At 37.7% G+C, this 23,113-nt stretch overlaps 2 protein-coding genes across 4 annotated transcripts in view; both read left to right on the top strand.

Moving 5' to 3' along the window:
• Positions 1-247: 247 nt before the first annotated feature.
• Positions 248-2,660, top strand: LOC126850295 (uncharacterized). Its single transcript, XM_050593146.1, has one exon. The coding sequence runs from the start codon at positions 248-250 to the stop codon at positions 1,562-1,564; it is 1,317 nt and encodes a 438-aa protein (XP_050449103.1). The 3' UTR covers positions 1,565-2,660.
• Positions 2,661-3,785: 1,125 nt separating this feature from the next.
• Positions 3,786-23,113, top strand: part of LOC126850257 (suppressor of lurcher protein 1) — a 256,983-nt gene continuing 237,655 nt past the window's right edge. The window contains exon 1 of one of the 3 annotated variants that reach the window (XM_050593072.1): positions 3,786-4,646. In XM_050593072.1, the coding sequence (XP_050449029.1) occupies positions 4,644-4,646 (3 nt within the window). In that variant the 5' untranslated portion in view covers positions 3,786-4,643. The remainder of the gene's footprint in view (positions 4,647-23,113) is intronic. The other 2 variants (XM_050593074.1, XM_050593071.1) reach the window with 2 other exon arrangements.

Raw genomic sequence — 23,113 nt, 5'->3', positions numbered from 1 at the left:
GCAAAAATATATCAGATAGATTTACGGTGAGATTATAAATTACGTCAATCCGCTTCGAGATATTTACTGTCGCGTCACTTCGCCAAACCATCTATTCACATTCTGCCTGCTCATCGTATCAAATATTTGCGTAAATAAAACTCGCGGCAAAGTTATCGAAACAATCGTATTTTTTGTTGCGGTCACGTGCGCGTGGCGCCTATAAATTTAGCGTAAGCGTCATCGTCGCGATCTAATGCAGTGCGACATGGCGGCGATAAACGTCGACAAGACGTGCTCCGCGTTGCCGATTTCGCAGCAGGATCATCGGGAGATGTCTCTCCTGACTGATCGCGACGTTAACAAAATATTAGAGCGTAAACTCGGCGGCGGTAATTTCCGACTCGTTGACTGGAAATTGGAGCGCCTCGGCGACGCGGGAGGCTTCCTCGGTCAATATTATCGTTTGCAAATTGCGGTAAGATGCGGCACAGACGGAGACGGGACGCAGAGTTTGCAATTCTTCGCCAAAACACCACCGCCGTCCGATAGTCCGCAGTTCGAGTTCCTGAAACGTTACGACTCGTTCAACAAAGAGATCGCCGTTTATACGGATCTAATGCAGCGGATGGGCGCGGGCGGACCCCCGAGATGGATGGTGAAGTGTTATCTCTGCAAACGAAATGTCATCATCGTTTTGGAAGACGCGTCGTTAGACGGTTACGCTACGCCGGACAAATACGTGTCGTTCGACGAGGAGCACTACGTTTGGTTACTGAGAACTCTTTCCAAGTTCCACTCAAGATCCCTGATACTGGACGAAAGACTTCGCCGAGAAGAGAACGGCCGGACCATCCTCGATCTCTACGGACACTTACTGAACGAGGTTCTCTTCGTCGAAGGGGACGACAGATCGGAGAAGAGCCTTGCTTCCAGTATTACGGGTTTTTGTGCGATTCTCGATTTCGTCGAGGATCTCGACGAAGATGCTAAGAACGACATTAAACGCCGTTTCGTCGCGTGGTCGCGAAAGATTTCACGATTATTGGCACCGTCCAAGAAACACAGAAATGTCATCTGTCATCGCGACATCTGGACGAATAATATGATGTTCCGATACGATCCGACCGGCAATATAAACGGCTGTTACCTTATAGACTGGCAATTTCTCCGTTATTGTCCACCAGCGATCGATTTTGCATGCTGTCTATATCTCAACACCAATCGTGCCATCAGGGATCGTTATTTCGATACTTTTGCTAAAGTGTATCACGATTCGCTCGCACAATATTTGGCACAAGAAGGCCTCGACATTGACAATCATCTACCTTGGATGGCGTTTCGCGAGAGTTACGCGGAGGCGCGTAACGTAGCACTCGTTTACGCCGCGCTCAATCTTCAGGTAATGCTGCTGTCTGAAGGGTATTTTTGCGAGGCCGACGAAATTGAGCATAACCTGTATGGTGACGGGCGAGCGAAAATCGTGCGACATCAGTGCGAGACAATGCCCGTGTATAAAACTCGAATGCTGGAGATTGTATTCGAAATTAAGGATCATTTGCCCGAGTTTCCGCCGATTCCTTAACTCTATGCGGTGAGAAACGATGTGTTCGCACGCGCGTGTCGTTGCTTTATCTGCTTTACGATCTGTGATAAGAGACTGGAATCGCGCCAGGTAATAATCATCAGAAGCTTATTTACGATTCTCGATTGCTCGTATCTTTCGAGAATTGTGTCGTTCTATCATTTGAAGAAAATTTTATTCGCGTTCGATTACAACGGAGAAAGTGAAATAATGGATAAAATATACGCAACGTTTTTATTTTTTTTTATTGATAAATGAATTATCGCTAATTTTTCCTCTCACACATAACATAGAACATTTATATCATTCTACTATTACAGTAATTATGATTGAAATGAATTCTTTTATGTAAAAAATGTCTCGGATAAGTAATTTACGTCAAGAATAGAAAAAATTTCAAAAGTCTCAAAATAGTTTGATATTAAGACGTGTATTGGATGGGTAAAGAAATATTGGAATCTGTGCTTTTCAGTTATAATTGATGATGGAGAAACGCTTCTGATGCAAATAGATATATAAAAGCGTTTCCATAGGAATATCATTTCGCTCATTTTTCAAACGTCATTATTACATCTCGTTTCCTCTTCGTGAGAGTTTTTCCTCAACGGTGCATATTCATTAGCATACCGGCAAAATAAGCAAGATACTATGTCAGATTTTTGTTGAAATATATTTTTGTCATTTTTATTTTTATAACAATTGATACGATTTGCATATTCAATATCAAGGAATTGTTTTATCTTCATCCCCGTCATTCGGTCGTCGTCTCAATCTTTGTTAAACGCACGGACGTCAGGAAAGCTAATTCTATAGTTAAAACCATTGTGTGGCGTAGCGCTTTGCAAACTTAAACGAGACCATCATTCCATGTTACGTCAGACGAACTTTGTCATGAAAAGAAAAAGGAATTACGCCGCATAATAAACTTTAGAACAGTCAGCTGGAGGAGAAAGCGCGAAGAGAAGAAAGTCTCTGGCTCTTGAAATAAGTCATGTCATATTCGCGCATAATACACTTTTTTTGTTTGCATGCAACAGAAAATATTTTTTTAATTGGCTTTTCAATTTAATTATATACATATTATGTGATAAATATATACATACAATTATAGTTAATAAATTTTATTCCTGTTAATATTTTTATATATATTATATATAAATAATATAAGTAAATAATATGTATAAATATTTATATATATAAATAAAACATATATATATATATATATATATATATATATATATATATTTTAAATATTGTATAATTTGTGATGAATTTCAAAATACAATTATATTTATAATTCTACGTCATGTTTTATGTAAAATATATAAGGAAATGAAATACATACACATATACGAAATGTATAGAAAAAATATGCAGAGTACATAAAATTAGAAAGAGATTTCTGTTTTGAATTAATCGCGAATTACAAATAATATGAAAAAGAGATTTTATTTTTAATAAACGTTTATAAAAGATCGTGCAAAAAAACATATTTTTTACGGTATGTGAATCGAATGAATTCAATTATTTTGTTCACGTAGTGACATTATTTAGTAGCATTCGGAGTCGTCGTTCGCCGGCGCGACCAATGTCCCCACGAGGTTTCTTGGCGATAAAATGATGAAGAACGGCCAAGTTTAATGGGCTGCGACGTTATATCGTATTAAAGCGGATATTCCTTTTATTGCTAACTATGCGAGACGTTTGTATGATCATGTCGCGATATGTATTGATGATATGTACTCGATATAAACTTTTGACGGCCAAATGATATTTAAAGATTACAAATAATTATTATGTTTATTAAAATTTAATTGTGACTATAGTTCTAATAACGACGACGCGGATCAGATCTGATCTATCCCACTTGATTTTCACTCGACGGCGCGAAACCACTCTATCTAGAATAATGTTATGATTCCATTATACGCAGCAAGGCGCATCTACCTTTATCGTCGTGGTAAAGAACTCGATAATCTTCCGTAATAGAAATCGCGGGAGTGTATTAGCTATCATATATATATGAATATTATCATTGATCCTTCGTTCTATATCCTTCGTTCTGCTTGCTTTGCTCTATCGATCGAAATACAAATAAATTTTCAGTTACCAATGTATATAGCCAGAATATTTTTGTCCGACAGCTGCGTGTGCTCCGAAAATGTTTGTCCCGAGAAACGAACCCGAGTAAACACTTTCGATCGGCGACAAAAATAATTCGTTGCGTCTCTCTGAATGAAGGGATGAAGAGCGTGTAAGGAACTTTCGACGATGCATTCGTCTTTCGGAATAGCAGCTTGTCGCGGACACATGCTGTTTATGCGAAATTCTGTGGCTCGTGGCGGCGAGAGCCGAGAGCGCAGGCGTCCGGAGTCCTGTGGCGGCAAGCGCGGACTCGGATTTTCTCTAGTGTCGCGTCAACTGCCGCTGGAGAGTCGTGCGCATCGCACCCTCTCTGTGCCAAGCTTGTACAATCCCCTTTCTTGCGTGGCTTCGCCACGTTTCATCTCGCCGCTCAACGCTAAGACCGGAATTAAAAAGTACTTTCGGAGCGCGGCCAATCCCGCGCGAGACTTAAACGCTCCCTCGAAACGTTGTTTATACTTCTTAGTGCAACGGGATTCTTTCCTCGGGGGAAAAAAAAAAACCCTTTTCGCGCATCGATATGAAATACACGTATGCGTCGCGAAACTCGTAATCAATTCGACGTTCTAAACGATCAACAATGGTGAACGCTTCTTGATCGGAATTCGCCAATCGAAAACTGGCATAATCGATTTCCGGGAGATCGCGAATGAGAGTGCACAAGCGTAACGCGCGCGTTTCGTAGGAACGCAATCGTTCAATGTGACTGGCGGGCGCGAATTCAGTCGAAATAGCGTTCATCCCCGAGCGCGTCCCATTTCCGGTCGTCCGCGCGGAAGCGTGACGTATTCCCAAAGAGGAACAGTGCATCCATCGATCATGAATCGACGAGACGTGCGAGCGCACGCTGATTCGACCGACAACGAGTCGTCCGTATGTCAAGGAATGTTCGCGTCGGACGCCAAAGCATGAGGGACGCCAAAGCATTGACGTAATGGTGAGCTCGATGCTATTATTTCCCGTATTCGAATTAGCTCGTGTTATGCGTACAATTCGTGAAAACAAAGGGGCATCCGCCAGGATAAACGTAAATCGAAACGCGCTCGTAATAGAGGGTATATCCTGTGCTTTGAAACAATCGAGATAATTTAGATGCTTTGCGAATAATGTTACTGTTGCGAAATGAATAACGTTCTCAAGTGTAAGAATACCGAATAGCGTACGTGATGGATTGATCACGGACGAATGAAAAATCGTAAGCTGCGCAAAGTGCGAACTCGCGTGATAGAACCGAGGATAGATCGAGAGAGAGAGAGAGAGAGAGAGAGAGAGGAAGGCGCTATGTACGCAATTTACGTAATATTGGAATTGTTATCGCGTCGAAGGAGTTGACCTTTCATTGTGGAGTGAAGCGCGGAAGGATGGAAAATGGCGTGACAGAGTTTCGGAGCCATCAGCCATTAATGGCACGTGTCGAGGTGCGCAATCTACATACCTAAGTATGTACATAACCGACACAATAGTGTTCCCGCGATTTCAGATTCCATGTTATTCCGTTCCAACTTTACATACACATTGTTACGCAGTAACCGACGGTCGTCGACTGATCAAACTAATTGTTCGATCGATTGTACGTACGTGATGCGTGCATGGCATAATCATTCTTATGTTCTTTCATATAAACCATTTTATCGCGCTTACAGTAATAGTATTTTTTCATTATAGATACACATAAAGATTTTTAATTATAGAATTAAAATTAACATTTACGATTGGGCTTATAAACCACACAATACACATTAAAATAATAATTTTTTATTTATAAATGAGATACGTTCACATTTTTTGTATTTACAATTGTAATTTATACTGTTACTTCCCCAATATTTGTTCAATCTATTTACAAAATTTCTTAGATCCTTGAAAATTTATATTAGCAAATAATTTTACTTTGCAAGAAAATTTATAATTAATGATTTCTTAGAGTAAAACTTTGATATTTTTACTGTTCACGTTATAATCTTATAATTAAATTTATAATTAAAGTTACTTTAGTTCTGTTATTTCTGGACGGTTTAATGGAATGTCACTCTCCATAGTTTATTGCAATACGCGGCGTTGAATCGGCAAGTTTTAAGCTTTCAAAAGCAAGAGATTCGGCCGTCGAGCAAACAGAGGATATCTCTCGCCGGCAATGATTTATTCCATGTTCATAGAATGACAGCGGGTGACATTCGTGCAGCATCCGACATGCGTGCAACGTATGCGTGTTCAAGCACATGACAGGGATCATCATAAGCCACGACACTCGTTGTACAGCTGCCTTTTTAAATACAGTGCACGTATAAAGTATGAGATGTATAATCTGCCGATACATAACTTTCCTTTATATACTCTCGCGCGCTTCTATTATCCAAATCATTTTTTTTTTTTTTGAAAGTTTTACAAATTATTTATTTCAATTAATCTCACAATCTGCTCATTTCTCCATGATTGTAGATTTATAAATAGAAAATTTAAAATATTTCATTATTATATACGCACAAGGTGTCGTTTAGGAAGATTAGTTTAAAAAAAATATCCAAATAAGATTCTTGATTCGAAAAGAGAGAGAAAGTTAGTGACAGATGCATTTAATTTTTGATCGAGCATAATATTAAACGTGTAGAAATTGCTTAACAATCTTAACCGCTTGTTAGGCAAAGCTGTGTCAATTTACCCCAATGTCTCGTATCCACGAGGAGGTTACGTGACATATTAGACTTTATACACATATAGTACTGCATATGCATGGCAGCGGTTCGAGATAAACCGCTACGAGCTAATGGCATTAAAATGTCTCACGACTAATCTCATTTAGATATATGTGTATGTATGCATGAGTGTGACATAGCCGCCGCATTTCAATCCGAATGCATACGTATGTGTACAAACTCCGACCTTGCAAAGTAGGAGAGCAAAAGCATGACAGGCATGAGTAAGACATACTCGCAATGTCACTTTTACAAACCGCGAGATTTTATTTACACTTTCGTGAGCGCGCGGTTCCGTAGTCTCGTACGGAGAGATTGCATTATCAGTCACGCTGACGCATGTAAACCGATTTCGTTGGCGTTCATGTACCGAACGTTGCACGTGCATTTACGACCGTCGCAGGCGCCGCGGGCGTCGGAGCTCGCGGATATACTGTTTCCCGGAGATATGAGCTTGATTCGTATGAGGTAGAACGAAGTCGTAAACCTTCTCCGTCTTGCCAATTCGAACTTCGAGTGATCGATAAATAAGCAAGCGTAACATGGAAGAGCTAGGAAGCATCACGGTTAGAGATCAAATAAATTATAGCCGAGAGAGAGTTGGCTCTTCGTAGCTGTAAAAATCTATTCCCGCATTTGCCGAAACATCTTGTCAAATTGTACACTTATAACAAAAAATAATTTGTTTTTAAATCAAGAAAAAAAGAGAAGATTAAGAAAAGTCTTATAATGTTTTTTATGCTAAATGCAATTTTGGATTTTAAAATTCTCTATTGTGTGTTACAGTTTTAATAAATTTAATTTAAAGTTCTAGAAGAAGATTAGTAAAGAATTTGTACAGATTAAAATCACAATAAAACTTTTAATAAAATATTAAAGTCCACTTTAGAGGAAAGTTATAAATTACATATTAAATATTATGAATAATTTACTAAATATTTATCATTTTTTTATTTAAGCTTTACAGATTGTTCAAAATGCTGACTACAATTTTCGTGTGAAAATCAATTCTAAATATTGAGATTAATATGACAGAGAGATGTCCAATTATTCAAATATTTTTAAATTTTTGCAAAAATTTGTAAAAATATGTACGAGTTTCTCAAATAAGATACATATAAATCCAATGTCAAAATTAACGGTTACAATATAACGGATCCTATATAAGACCTTTATATGACCTTTAAATTATTAATTATAATGTATTTAAAATATTAAGTCCAATATTTTTGATTATAAAAATCCCATTAACTTTACTATAACTATAAGTAGTGAATAATATTAAAATAGTTTTTCTTTACAATTTTAATTTTAATTTTTTTTTAAATTATAATGCAATAGAGCATTTTTGAAGCCAAAATTATATTGTACTAAAAATTGCAAAAAAAAAATAATCTTTTTAAAATTTTTTTCTGTTAAATTGTGTTATAAGAGCTAAGTTTTGTTAGCATTGTGGCAAAACAATATCTTGAAAGCTGGATCTATATGTAAGATGGATCGTTTTGGTAACGAGTTGCTTTGGGATCACTATCTAGACGATTGATCCCTTGAGAGAGGTTCCGAGATGACACGTATATCTCGTGCGATACGACATTATGCAATTAGATATACACAGTTGTACACGAGGCCATATCGGTAAACTCTCGAAATCCAGCGTCGGCTGGTTCATATGTTAGCGCGATTCAGTTTGAAGCCGTAAATTAACCGTAGCCAGCAATCCGCTATGACAAAATCTCGGTGAAATATCCGCCAGAGTACCAATCGGCGATTTGAATGGAATTTTTTGTTTTTTCTTTTTTTTTATTCACACCGAGAGATATTTTATGAGTCATATATTTTAAATTTGTTTTGCGCGCGAACTCTCGATAAAACTATTGCGACGTGTCGTTCCCAAGCGGTGTATAACGCGAAGAGATTATCAAATTCTTCCGATATCGATTTAACGAAAGATATCAGCATCGCGACGAAATTACGAGTGCAAATTATTTTTCTTGGCGAGTATGAATTTTTAAATTATGCGATTTGTTGCTTCGAATGATAAAGTTAATGTTATCCTTCGATATTTTCCGCTGGACGATCGAAAGTAGCCTCTGCAATATTTTATTATTTAGACTCTTCCAGGCATTACGGCGACATTTGAATCGTAAAACAAAACTTGACATTTTTTTCGATCAATGCGAAATCCAGATTGTGTCCGGCGGAATGAAGCATTTAATACGTAAAAGGAAATTAAAATCTCCTTCTTTGACCTATTCTATAATCTTTCAAGTTGGAAGAAGTCAATAAAGATTCCGTGATTTCTGACAGTAACTCAGACGTTAAAATGCCGGGTAACGCCCGTTCGATAGTGCAGTATGAAAGATGTGAAAAGTCCATTTGCGCGAACTATATGAAAATGAATAGCTCGCGAAAGTAATCGCCGTTTATATCGACGCAAAGGATATATATATATATATATATATATATATATACTGGAAATACGCGCTAGCAAACGCGTCTACTATCCCAGGTGCATGTAATATTTACCGCGGTGTAACGGCTAGAATGCAGCGCGCGACAACCAAAGGATCGATATCTAACAGCCTTTCCCTACGGCTTAGATTTTATATTCTAAATGCGGGACGCGCGCGAACGAGCGAAACTCGCGCTGCCCGAGGCAAAGCCGGGGAATAGAGTCTGAAAGAAAAATAACCGAGAGAATAAAACGAAATTGCCGTCGTATAGTTGTGCGAAACTTCTTACAAGACGTGAAAAAATTTTTGGCCCCTACAGGCGGCGTCCGATAAATTAAAACTGTACGAGAGTTGACCGAACGACCAACGGGCATGCACGCGTGTTAGATATAGGACGCGCTATTTTTTTCGTATTTGCGAATTATCGTGCAAGAAAGACGCGTGTGTTGTTTCGAATTGTGCGTTACGGGCCGCGATAAGCTTAACAGATGGTGCATGAGCGTGCGTGCCCGCTGTTAGCTCCACTTATCACGTCGTTCCGGCTTAATCGGCGAGCTCGTTCGTCATTGCGGCTACTTGCGATTTTTAACTCGATAGCGATTAAAACTCGACGTTATATGTGACGCGTACGTTTGAAATTCGTATAAAATTGCAAGAACCGTGAGGTAAATTCGCGAGGCCGTGTCCGCTTAATGGCGATCCGTGATATTACTGCATCAAGTCCATTGATACTGGTGAAATAATTGACGGAAGCGAAATGTCGTTCGTGTCCAATAAAACGTGTATAACGCGATATACTTTCTGCGCACGTGTGGCATCGTGCATATTGCACATTGTTCCGAAGATGAGAATAATATGTAATACAATTGGAGAGAGAGAAAGAGAGAGAAAAAGAGAAAGAGTAGGGGCAGTTTGACGTAATACGTACGAATGCAGAACAACAACATGTCATTCACGACAACAGATGTTTCGATATTTTTGACACTATACTACTCACGTGCGCATTGGACATTTTTATCATTCATATCCTATCTTTCTGTGATGTAAATGTGCCATTGGATATTTATTCTTGTAGGATATCTAATAATGTTATCACCTCTCTTGAGAATAATTTCGTCTGTAATTAAAAATGCACGAGGTACTTTTAATTACATTAGTATGTAAATCTCGGGACGTAAAAAGAAGCATTATACGTATATTATATGTAGTGGTGTAATACATTTGTCGGGTATATGTAGAGATGTCAACATGAGTGAGGAAAAAAAGAAACTTTTCCGTTTTCATATACAAAAGCTTTCTATTTGTCTAATTAATTCAAATAAATCTGATATCGTATATTTTAAAATATTATTATTTTTAATGTAATAACATTGTAATAGTGTAAATAATATAATTTTTACCGTATACAACGTGATATTTTAAGATAATTACATCTCTACAAAACATTTTATGTGGTACTCATATGTTATCTTTATTTCATAGTTAAGGTTATATATTATTAATACGGTAAAAGCGTATCAAAAGTCGTGGTCAGCGTGTACTGAAAGCTCACGATCGTAAACATGCTTTTAGAACTTTGCGGTCGCGTGCAGCGTATCTAGAAAGCAGCAACATAAAACACGAAAAAAAAACACATTTATGTTTGAACTAAATATGGATTGCGACTTGGCATGTAGGACACTAGGGCGTGACTTGTACACGCACTTGCTTCTAGAAAATTCCACTTTGACGCTAAATTATCTTCAGACTTTACAGACACACATATAGATATCATATCTTATATTTCTTTTAACTCGTTTAAAAAATGATTGGCAATCTATTGCTGGAAGCGCGATCGCTGCTGTTATTCTACACGGAACATTTTCCTCGGCAAAACGAAGTCATCAAAAGATATTTTTACGAGAGAAAAAAATAGCGCATACACGGTGTACATGCAAGATTTAAGGAGAGTCTCTCGCTATATTCTTTTAGATGCATAGAAACGCTCGCATAATACACGCAAGTATCCATTAAATTCGCATACGACGCTCGTAACGTCACGCATTTGCACTGTTGCTATTTCCGGCCGTTCGATCGTTCAATGTTTTATGCAACAATAAAAATCCGATGAATCATGCTATTGCAGAGAAGAAAATTCGGCTCCGATCTCGAATTTATTTAATTTACGATGTCGCCGTTTCATATACGCGTAAAATATTTTCTTTATTTTTTAAATTACTTATTAATGTCTTGTCATATAAAAATTATTAGCCGCCAATTTCAGTCAAATATAAATCGTCTTACGATTGTACGAATTACGAGAGTTAACCCATTGTAACCGAGCGCAGAGTTAAATATGATGTGTATAAAAATATATATGATGATTATATAAACGATTCTTTAATCTGATATCTTTTATACGCGTAACATATGTGATATGGACGGGTACGTTCATTAGCTATTAAGGTTTTGTATGTGATCTCCTTGAATACGATCTCTACGCTGTCGTGATTTTCCCCCCGCGATTATTCCATTTGAATCACAGATACGAGCGTTCCACTCAATAGCTCGTGAGAGCGGTATAGATTACACGGTAGGAGCTACAAGAGTCTATCCTCAGACTCTGTATATGTACCCTTCCTCAAGACGCGTGTATGCATATGGAACGTTATGGAGCGGCGTGAAATCTCCTTACACTAAGCTACACTTGCTGCCAAAACTAACATGCCCAAAACACGTACATGAAATTATCGTGCCATACATGTAACTACATTTTAAGCTATAAGAGAATATTACTACGTTTATGATCTAAGCAACCTATATATTATATATACGTATAAAATAAATGATGTATATTCACATCTATACAATATATATATATTATGAATATTTTTCGACACACGACATATTTGTCAGCGCGATCGTAAACTACAAACTACATCCGCATATTTCTTTAGATATTATACTGTTTCGTCTCCAACTTGATTTCTTTCAAGCTATGTCTCCGGTCTTTTGTATATTTCGCATAGCACATATGTGCACATGCGACTAGATTCATATGACGTATAGAGAGACGGAATTTCCTCGCGCTATGTCACCGGTGTCAGAACCAAACACGTATGAAGGACGCCTATGAAACCATCGTAGAATAATAGCAACCTCTTGTCTCGAGGACGATATTATATAGCTTTCAACGGTTAAAGAAGGTAGATTTACACATCAATCGTTGCACGCGCAAGTGCAATCAGAGCGCTTACGTACTCTTGCGTACAAAATTTATCACGAATTTTTCATTGGGATACTCGATAATAAAATATTTTTCTCACAGTATATTTTATATTATATAAATACACTAAAATGATATATAAGTATACGTAAATGATATACAAATAGATATACATATTTAAAGAGATTTTGCGATTTCTTTTTACGCGCATAATATTGAGAACATTATGTCTTTTTCTTATATATGAAGAAACCGGTATTCAACGTGAGGGAATGTACTGTATTGCATGACCTTTGGGTTCTTCCCTTACGAATGCTTTCACAGTTATGCCAAAGTTGTCCTCAACTATGCGACTATACGAGAGACGATGCTGCGCATCTTCGAATCTCGTTATCCGTACTTCTACTCGGTGCAACGACGTTAGTTCCATTTCGCATAACTTGATAGTACGCTTCGGCGATCGGACCGATAAGGGCTTCGGAAGTGTCGTGTATTCATTAATTTGCGAAGGATTAACGCCGCTCAAAGGTTCGTCTTTACGTGATTCTTGAGCTTACGATCTCTTCTTTTTATCTTAAAGAGAATCTTCTTCAAGAGAATCTAAAGGAAAATCTCTTTAATACTCTTAAATCTCTTAAAACGCGGATACAAAAAAAAAAAAAAAAAAATATGAAATATATCTCAAAAATAAACAGTCGAATTATAAGAAAAGTATATATAGACGAAGTATCGTTATTAAGAAGTTGCTTCGATTGAAAAGAATCGAAACTTTATTCGCACGAAGGCGAATATCCGTCTTATATCCAAGGTCTTATAGCCAAGGTTACAATATAATGACGAACGATTTAATATCGCCGGAGCTACTTACTGGACGGGCGAACGACGGGCAGACCGAGATCAGAAAAGATGTCGGTCGTAAATGGATGTCTTGTGTTGTGGAATAACGAGCGAAAGAATGTGAAAAAGAAAGAAGTAAGGCCGTATCGCGCGGAGGGATACAGTGTGGAGAGATTCCACGGTATAGCTGGTCCGGCCAAACTCGCAGCGAATCGATCGCCACCTTCTCTCCTTCTAGCTCGGCCATAAATCACACCGCAATATGTCGGCATCCTTGCAAAATGGCATCCTTGAATATTCGGTAGCTGTCGAACGGCATAAGAGGGCGACGAAACGCCGTCATCGAATAAAGACGTCGACAGAACTGGATCTCTCTGGCAGAGGATTGTGTCAGGACTCGATGGATCTCTTAATGGATCCAGTTTCCGTTTGTTGCGCGTTGTCTACGCAAATCTGGCGATCCCTTCGATAGGGCACCTCTATTATGCAAATGAGGTAACGTGGTAGACCCGGTGTAGGTACAAGCTCGACAAGTTCGGTGTATCTTCCAAGCCGGAGGAGTAATAGCAGATTCTAAGAGCTTCCGGCAAACTAACATACGCGATCTTCACTATCTCGCTATATAAGTTTAACTTATTGTCCCTACGGTGTTTTCTTAAATGAAAGCAAGAGAAGTTTAAGCCATTTACAAGTATTATCCGTTTTGAGTAGCACGCAGACAAATCGACGAGAAGGTCGAGAATTTCTAGAGGAAAAACGATTTGAATGGAATGAAGCTTTAATATCTCTCTGTTAGAATAATATCCCTCTTTATTTATTTAGTTCGCATTTTCGTTACCGCGAAATATTCCGCCGCAGGCAAATTATCGGGCCGAATGCGATTCTCTACGTGAGAGAGAGAGAGATGGTCCTGCAAAACCGCGCGCGTCCCCGAACTACTACTGGTCATAATAAATCAACCGTTTTTGCGGCCCGATGTATTTGGCGTCTAGCTCAAGCCACGAATCCCACTAACGCCGCCCACTTGGCGCATCGCCAAGTTTTGACTAGAATGCCCGTTTCAGCAATGACAAAATATGCGTTATTAGCGTTATCGAGAGCGCGCATCATAGTTTACTTTTTACGCAAATAATCGCGCTCTTGATACGACGGGATCGATCGCTTTCAAATTAAGTGACTTGAAGAGTTATGCACACGCGAGCTTCCATGAAAAATATTAATTCGAGTGTGCTCGAAAAGAATCCTTCTCTCTCAACACGCGACGATTTTAATACGCGCGCGAAAATTACTTGCGAATCCGCGGAAACAATTTGCCGTGATATTTACAAATATATTTTTCTATAATGCTACACGCTACATTCTTTCAATCATCTCGAATAGATTTCGAAACAATTTAACAGAAATTTACCTCGACGAATGTCAAGATTATCCAACTGCGATCGGGAACACATTCGCTTCCGAAGACCGGATATCCGATGTAGCCACGTTTGGCTGGCCGGCTAAACAACGTGTTTACTAGTAACTGACAACGCTAACCTCTTCGCGGCATGTTAGTCCTGATTGCAAAGCACCATGCGATCCAGGTTACAACGTTCCCACCAATCCACCGCAGCGATAATTACTTTTTGCATCTACATGCGAAATTCCAATCAGCGAGCTATCCTGTGAAAACGCTCGTTAAGGCGGAACATGAAAAATGGAATTTTCGTTAGAGCGTGGTTTCCAAAATCCAAAAGAAACATATGGATTTTAAAAGCCCGTTATATGATTCTGTATTTCACCCTGTGAAAACTCAATTTTCTCTATCACTGCAAATGACGTGATGTTTATCGAGTAAGCTGGCTCGGTGGTTGAACATTCAAACACAGTCACGCATACATTACACGGGAAACTTGTTTGATTTTCGTAACTCTATCAGTTTGTAAAAAAAAAATGAATAATCTTGCTTTTGTACAAGCGAATTGATTATATGCAAAGTGAATTCTTTTAACAGAATCTATTCCTATTTTCCGCGCGCGCGTTAGTCTCTATTCATAAAATAATGCAAAATTTATTCATTAATCGTAATCACACTGTATATTTACGCGTGCGCTTAGTATGTTAAATCGAATGTGTCACGTAATTGATACAATCAAAAAAGTAATGATTCTATACAAAAAAAAAAATAAATTAAAAAGCATATTTTTTTTACAATAGTTTTCGAAAAAATTTACTGAGAAAATTGCGAAATTAAAACATTTTTTCAAATTTAAATGACTCCTAACGATCTTGCGTTATATACATTATCGAGTTTATTTTGCATCTATTAAAATATGTATAAAAATTTTACATTTAATTGAAATTTTTTTATTAAAAAAAAAATAAAATTTATTCGGATACTTTTATATGTATACAATTTTTCATCAGTAAAACTGAAATTATTTTAAATTATTTTAATAAATGGAATATATATGTTGTATTTTTAGATTTATATAGTTGCTCTCGAAAAGAAGATTTGCATGAAAAAAGTTTATCTTATATTTTCCATTGATTGTTTCGTGTAAAATTATTATTTTCGGCTGTATTGTAATATTTATGGAATATGCATATATATATATATATATATATATATATATATATATATGTGTGTGTGTGTGTGTGTGTGTATCGATCCTATTTCTAATAAGTTCATGGGAAATCGATATTCGCGGTGTTTCTAATATCTCGGCAAAATCTCTCTCGTTGGTCTGTCGCATGTTGCGAATTCTGTTCCCATGCGTATTGCACGGGAACGCATTTATCGAATGGTTGGCTATCTCTCTATCGACCCGCGCGTGTGTCGCGCGGGAGCGTTTATTAAACACATCGTGTACCGCTCTTATCGAGCTTCGAACGACTGAGCCGCGTTCGTGAAACGCGATACACATAGGGAAAGATAATTCGCCACTTCGTTTTCGTCGGAAATAAGAAGCCGGACGACGGGGCGAAGATTTATGGCCCGCCGTTTAAGGTTCACAAGTTTCTTCCTCCTCGCGAACCGTTCCATTTCGCGCGTATTGGTGAAGACCGAGCGATCTTGCGACTTTTAACCCGCAAACGTTCGTGCTATGAGGTCAATGTTTGAATTAAAAAATTGCTTTCTTTTATAGACGAGGAAAAAGAAAGAGAGAGAGAGACGTTTTCTTTTTAAATAAAGAGCTCCGCTTTCCGCGGAGAATATAAATGTACAAATTAAAATCATATATATTTTCATTATACAGATTGGTTAATATCGGACAGATTTTCAACAAGTGTTGGATTACTTGAATGATGGATATATTTTATATTTTTTTGTCTCGTTAATTCTCTACAAACACAGATAGATTCATTGCGCTCAAAATGCGATATGCTAATATCGTACATATGAGAGAGAGACTCGGGAAAACAAATTTTTCCGCGTGTCCGGATGTGCGGACCGTGTTCTCGACTCCGAGATTTTCCATTAACCACGGCAAAATTGGATTCCCACGGATTTGCGAAATGGAAAATGCGTTCGAGAGGCTAAATAAATCTGGTATAAATCTGACGTCATAAAGCCGCGAATTGCAAATCTACAAGAGAAAGAGAGGGAAGGATGGATAAAAGGCATTTGTTGCCTGATAGGACACAGAGAGAAGCCCCCTGTAATGTTACAGAATTTATCTTACAAAATTTTTATCAATCCTGTGCGAAAAGCTGCGAAATCGAATAGAGCGATGACGACACTAAAAGCTCGAAATTTTTCATTCGGCGATATCGCAGCCGAGAGTTAGCGTTCTGCTTTCCTCTCTCTCAAAGTGGAAAAGATAACGTTATATCGACGAAGTTCGCGAACGAACCGAGCGATTGGAACGACTCGAAAGAGGCGGGACGTTGAAAGTTTTCAGTCCAATTAAATTTTTCTCTCTTGTTTTTTTTTTTCTTCTCCACCCGAAGATCGAACGAACGAGATCTTTCCGCTTACGCGGATCAATTGAAAACAAGTTTTTCTAATTTCCAAGGATGATCGAATGTTTGTTCGAGGCCCATCGCGTTTCACGCTCCTTTTTCTCCCCGTGTTTCGAAGAGCCAGAGAGTCGCGAAACGTATATACGTAACGTGCTATACATTTATCGTATCATGTAGATTGACACACGCGTGATAGTCCAGTATATAAATCAGCTGTGATCGATGATGGATAGAAATTTGTGTGTATGCATTCATCATTGGTAATATCTCGCAGATAAGAGTCCTCGAGGAAGCGATATTATTTCATTGTCAGATAATATTTATCTTTCGAATTAGTGTAATAAATTATATAGTGTATGATTTATGAGATTTATAAAACCTGATTTTAATACTAGTAATATAAAAGAAGCAAGATTCCTTCGAGGTTTTACTCCTTTTGCAGATTACTTTATATTACAATATTAATATGCATTATAATACATATAAAGTATATCACATAGATAGGTTGTGTGACGGAGAGAAATCGATTTATCGATTCTTTTCTAAAGAATGAGAGAATCTCTTTTCTCTTTCGCAGAAATTTTATAATAATAAGTATACGCATGCCTGCAGGGGTGAGAATACGATTTCAATGTCTCTCTTCTCGATGTTTTGCGAATTTATTCTCGCTTGGATACACATAATGGTTCTCACAGAATACGCGGAATGAGAAGATCAAGGCGTTTTCCACTTCACGTTCGTTTTTGGTCCGCCTCAGCAAAGTCATTGGTCTAACGTTGGTCTAAAAACTTGTCGAAGAGAAATTCAGCGAAGTATGCGGGATTTCCCTTTAAGAAAGACGCGCGCACGGATGCGATCTACGCGGCCGATCGCAAGATAGAGGCGCACTCATTTTTTCCCCTCCTTCCGTCCAATACGACTGGTTTGACTGGATTATGCGATATACGGTGATCCCCTCGATTTAATTGATCCAGGATTTATGGCACACGCATAATTCTTCAAGCCTATATATATATGTCCGCTTAAGCTCTTTTATAGTAATCACATTCATGATAGAATGAACGACATTGGTGTGCAGCGGTATTACAACGTATTTATACAGTGGCTGTATAATTTTCTTCGGGCTGCGGGATATATGTATATGACGAGAGAGAGAGAGAGAGAGAAAGAGAGAGACAGAGCGTATATTTCTCATTCGCCAAATACGACCGCAACGATTAACGTGCATCGCTTACGCGGAGCGCTTTTACGATAATTGTTATGATAACAATCGCGTTCCTGCCTGCTGTTTCGGTACAAATTTTATGTTTCGGGGAAGATCAGCCCCGACGTCTTATGCAAATTAACGCGATTCCGACTTAATAGACCCGTGATACCAATTACCGCCAGCATTGTTCTATTCCCGACCGTTTCTGTTTCGCAAACACGCTCACCCACTCTAAACGATCACAATTGCTTTGATTTGGCGTACAAGAAACTCACGTCGCATTCTAATAAGGTGTGAGGCTGATAATGTGTCAGGATAATATCAATTAAAGTACTCTTAATGTAATCGAAATCAAAATTCTTTTTGTTTAATTTCTGAGTTAATCGCTTTTTAAATATATAAAGTAAACTATGCATGTGACAAAAATTGTATATGTTTTTTAAGCAATTAATAATAATTATCAACAAAATTTATGTGGCAACATAAAATGCGCGTCAGAAAATAGAAGATTTTTTTTTGCCTAGCTTCTTTTTCTACAAAATTAATTAAAGAAATAATATACTTTTACTATTTTAAACGAAAACGATCTGACATTATATATATTATCAAATTTATCTCGATGCTAGCGGTCAAAATTATATAACAAGATATAATATTCTATTACAGAAATAATGTTGATAATTTGCACATAACTTTGCCGACAACTTAAATTATATCAAATTTTACCTATATATTTTAGTTATATGTATAAAGCTTTAAGTTAAAAAATTGTATTATACATATTTATAAATTAATATGTAATTTATAATAGCCGTCAAAATATATAAGTTTGACGATATATGCTACAGGCTTAGAAAATACTAAATTTTCAACCTTTAAATTTTACTTTTGTTACAATATCGTAACTCTTTCTCCTATAAGAAAGAAATTTAATTATTTCTATAAAATTCATTCTCTATTTTCGCATAGAAAGGAATCATCATCTTTCCGCTTTTGTACCACAATTATGGAATGCATTTCGTCTAAGGCGGAAATGTGACTCATTTAGGGTAGCAAGAGCACTTAGTACGCGCGCGGAGCGAACGTACGACCGATTATATGCCGCACGTAAGTTCGCGGTAAACCAGAATCCGAAGCGTCGAATCTCGCGGCACTGGCAGAAATGCGTGGCCGCATTCCGTATTCTGCGAACTACTACCCTGTTAACGGTCGCAAAACTGGCCATCTCGGCCCGAGGCTCAAAGCATACGGACCGGGCACGTATAGCGCTTTATCGGCGACGATTTCACCCCGTTGCGCGTAAATCCGCAGGTTTACGATGTTAATTCAACTTTTACGGGAGATCGCGAGCGTGACAATTCCATCCTCCCGGCGAACTCCCGCTAGGACGGATAAACGGATCAGCGAAATAGAGTCGAGCGTCCGTTATACCGACATGATACGCGATTAAGAAGGATTTACATGACGCATGATACACGTGGAGGCATACAGATATAATTCATTACGTATCAGTACACACGTCGCTCCTGTTTATTTCTAAATTTTTTTTTTAACTTTACTCTTTACTCTTTATTGCCAATTTTAAAATTGCATATATATATATATATATATATATATATATATATATATATATATGTGCTTGGGTGCTTGTATGCGCGTGACAATCGCGGGTGAAAGTGATACTGCCAGATATCATAAACGCGAAATTTGACCGATTTTCTATCTGCGTTCATCGCGGATCGATATTTATTGTAGTCTGCAATGTTCGCACCAACGTTAACGGATGCATCGCATAAAATGTATGACTATTAAACGCGGAAACGGGATTATTATTGTAAGTGGACATGCTCATAAATGTCACGTAATTCGCAATGCAATTTGCCGGCGCCGTACAACGTCAACGAAATTATTAATCGGATCACCCTTCTGACCATATGAATTTTGAAGTAACAATGCGTAATATCCATGTGTCGTAATACTCGCTTTTGTTCATGTAATCCCTGCGGCTTGAGGATGAGTATTACAGCGCATAAATCTACAGTAATGACTTATCGAATTTTACACACATTATCAAATTATACAAATTTTAATATATATATATATATATATATATATATATATATATGTACATAATATATGTATAAATCTATTAATTGTAAAAAGATATATATAAATTCCATTTGCTATAACAACTGCTAGTATATATTTAAGCTTACATTCCTATGGAAAACACATTTATTTCATTAATTCAAAGCGTATTTATCATTCAATTGTATATATACGCAGTAAATTTATAAAATATACAATTCCAGTGAATAAATTTGGAAACGGACGATGGTGTATTCGTGGTTACGTTGATAGCAATTTGTGAAATTGATTGCAGAAAATTAATGGACATGTGTAATAGGAATTAATTAATGTCGTACTTTCATTCGAACCCATTCGTGGCTGTACGCCATTTCAAAATTAAGTTATGTACGTATTAGATATATCATACACGGTGTATTTTTAAACTGGTTTAAGTTGATATCTTTATTATTTATCTAAATACTTGATATATTGACGATCCCGTGTCGGACTTCCATGAAGAACGACTTTCATGTCTTGTAAATTTAAATCCCAAATAATGAATCACCGTAATCCATAATAAGGTGAACCTAGTTACGATTGAAGTTTTATTCAAGTAGGACATCATTTAAGTCAGTTAAGCTACTTTATCAAACTTCTTTGCGCCGAGTAAATTGAAATCACGAGACTTCTCGATCGCTATATATATATATATATATGTATATCGTATCGTCTAAATCTCCAATAAAGAATAAATTTACGTAAGATTTTCTGACAAGTACATGTATTTCGTGCTCGTTATTACTACAAGCATAAAAATGAACAGTTTTGAAATACGATACGTAGCTTCGAAGTTAACTTTCTATAATGCCACGACTGTATTAAGTTCACCAAAACAATTTTAATCAATTGATGTATCGCTGCGAAGTGAACTTCGAAGCGGTTACTATTTCCGACATTTTTCGATACTCAATCAATTTCAACTTGATTTGATCCTTATGGACAATAATTATTCTCTTATATATTTCAAAGGTTCTCGGAAAACTTTCGAATTTTATATGAAAATTCCCAATAGAGAGAGAGAGAGAGAAAGAGAGAGTTTCTGGCAGTTTCATACTCTCGAGATTTCATCGTTCATTGCCGAACAATATCGACAAAGGTTCGCTACGATCGGGAAAGAAGCTTATTACCGCTCTCTGTTGTATACTACGATAGAAATCGGTAGTAGTTCACGACGTATTCTCTTCGTTGAAACAGTACGATCAGCGTAATTGCTCTACGGGTAGAGAAACTCGTCGGAAATTCCCGGCCATGGGCGATCCCTTTGAGGAAAATTTTAGGATTCTAACGTGAGCGCCCCATGCAAGGCGACCGACAAAACGGTTCCTTTTGAAGCATTTTACCTTTGTCCAAGCGGAACCTCGGTACGGTAACCTGACTGACAGAGACAGTGTGCGTTCGATTCTGCGTAAATTCGAGTTTTGCGGATCAATCGGAGGAAGAAACGGGGATTACGATGATCAAAATCATTCGAATCGAAAAGGGAGCAATTTTGTCGAAAATCAAAGATCGGATTTCAGTTTAATTATGTGGCAATTAATTCGCGGATTCCATAATTGCGTAATGAATAATCTATATAGTCGGCTGTTTTGTTCATTAATAATAATCGCTGATATCTACTTTCGTCATTAAAATAATAACGACAAAATCATCACGCCGTACCGTTAATAAACAGTTCGAAATCACGATGGACGGCGGGTGCATTTGCGAATTCATTAAATCCGTTTGTATAATCGCGCAATACAACGGGCATCGAAAATTCGATCGGCCGTATTGCTGTTTACAACGTGACCGTCTGGCAATTTCGTGAATACGCGTGAATGCTCATAGATCAAATATTGAGATATATAGATACAACTTGTTCATTGCCAAACATCGATAAAGCTTTGCTAGAATCGAGAAAGCTTATTAACGACGTGTTATTATAATTAAAGAACAATTAAAGATTATTTGCAAAAATAACTCTTTCAGTCTCACTAATGTTTGAGAAAGAAATAGAAAAATTATGCCAAGTATTAAACATCATTCATATTAATTCGTATGGTAGTCATCTTCTCTCTCTTGCGTTCTCTACCCCTCTCTCTCTCTTTTTCTCTCTTTCTCCGTAAGAAGAATATATAAATGAGTTGCATAAGTACACGATAGCGAATCATAATTAGTTCGCGCAGAGCCTGCCATGGAAGATGAGCGTTGCAAAGTTACGTGGAAAATAAAAATATAGCCAGGAGAATATGCGTTGGAATACTTGGATATCTAGTTACTTATTCGCATAGTTTATACACGTGTCCGTTAACACCGACTCGGAATATATACGCGATAATCTTCCTCGGACTTCCTCGAAAGCTCGCGAGATTATTCTAAACCGACATTTCTTGCCGACAAATTTTCTCTACCTTTAATAATTAATAACTGGCATTTACGCGCGGATCCTGTCAGCGCGAGGGCAAGAGCAGAGAGGAGGGACATCATTCTACGATCAAAGATTCATCGCGCTTAAGTTAAGGGATACATTTCCCAGCGCACTCGGGCAGTTTAAGACGGCTTAGACTGACTTCGTAGCGAGCTCGGGCATATTTCGCTGTTGTAGGACGACTAGGACGAGCAGACTCTTCCGCGGAAAATGTTAAGCTACGCTTTTATGCCGGAGTGATAATGGGCCCGAGAAATAAAGAAAGAGAGAGGGGGGGGGGAGAGAGAGAGAGAGAGGAAGAGAAAGGAAGAGATTGTTTCCTTTTATTCTCGTGGATATAATAATATAATGTCTGCCACGTCGTTGCACCTCGAGGTCTCAGTCGTTGGGACCACCTAGCTAGTACCTCTACCGTCTCTACTACGTAAGGAAGCTATTCATTTTAACGTGAAACTTTAAGCCACCGCGCTGTAATAAGGGAGGAGAAACTTTAATAGACGCGTTTTAAGGATATGCCCCGTCCTTTT

The sequence above is a fragment of the Cataglyphis hispanica genome, chromosome 6 (genome assembly GCF_021464435.1).
Source record: "Cataglyphis hispanica isolate Lineage 1 chromosome 6, ULB_Chis1_1.0, whole genome shotgun sequence".
NCBI classification, from domain to species: Eukaryota; Metazoa; Arthropoda; class Insecta; order Hymenoptera; family Formicidae; genus Cataglyphis; species Cataglyphis hispanica.
The sequence above is the reverse complement of the archived record's forward strand: the minus strand, read 5'-3'. Positions and strand labels throughout refer to the sequence as shown.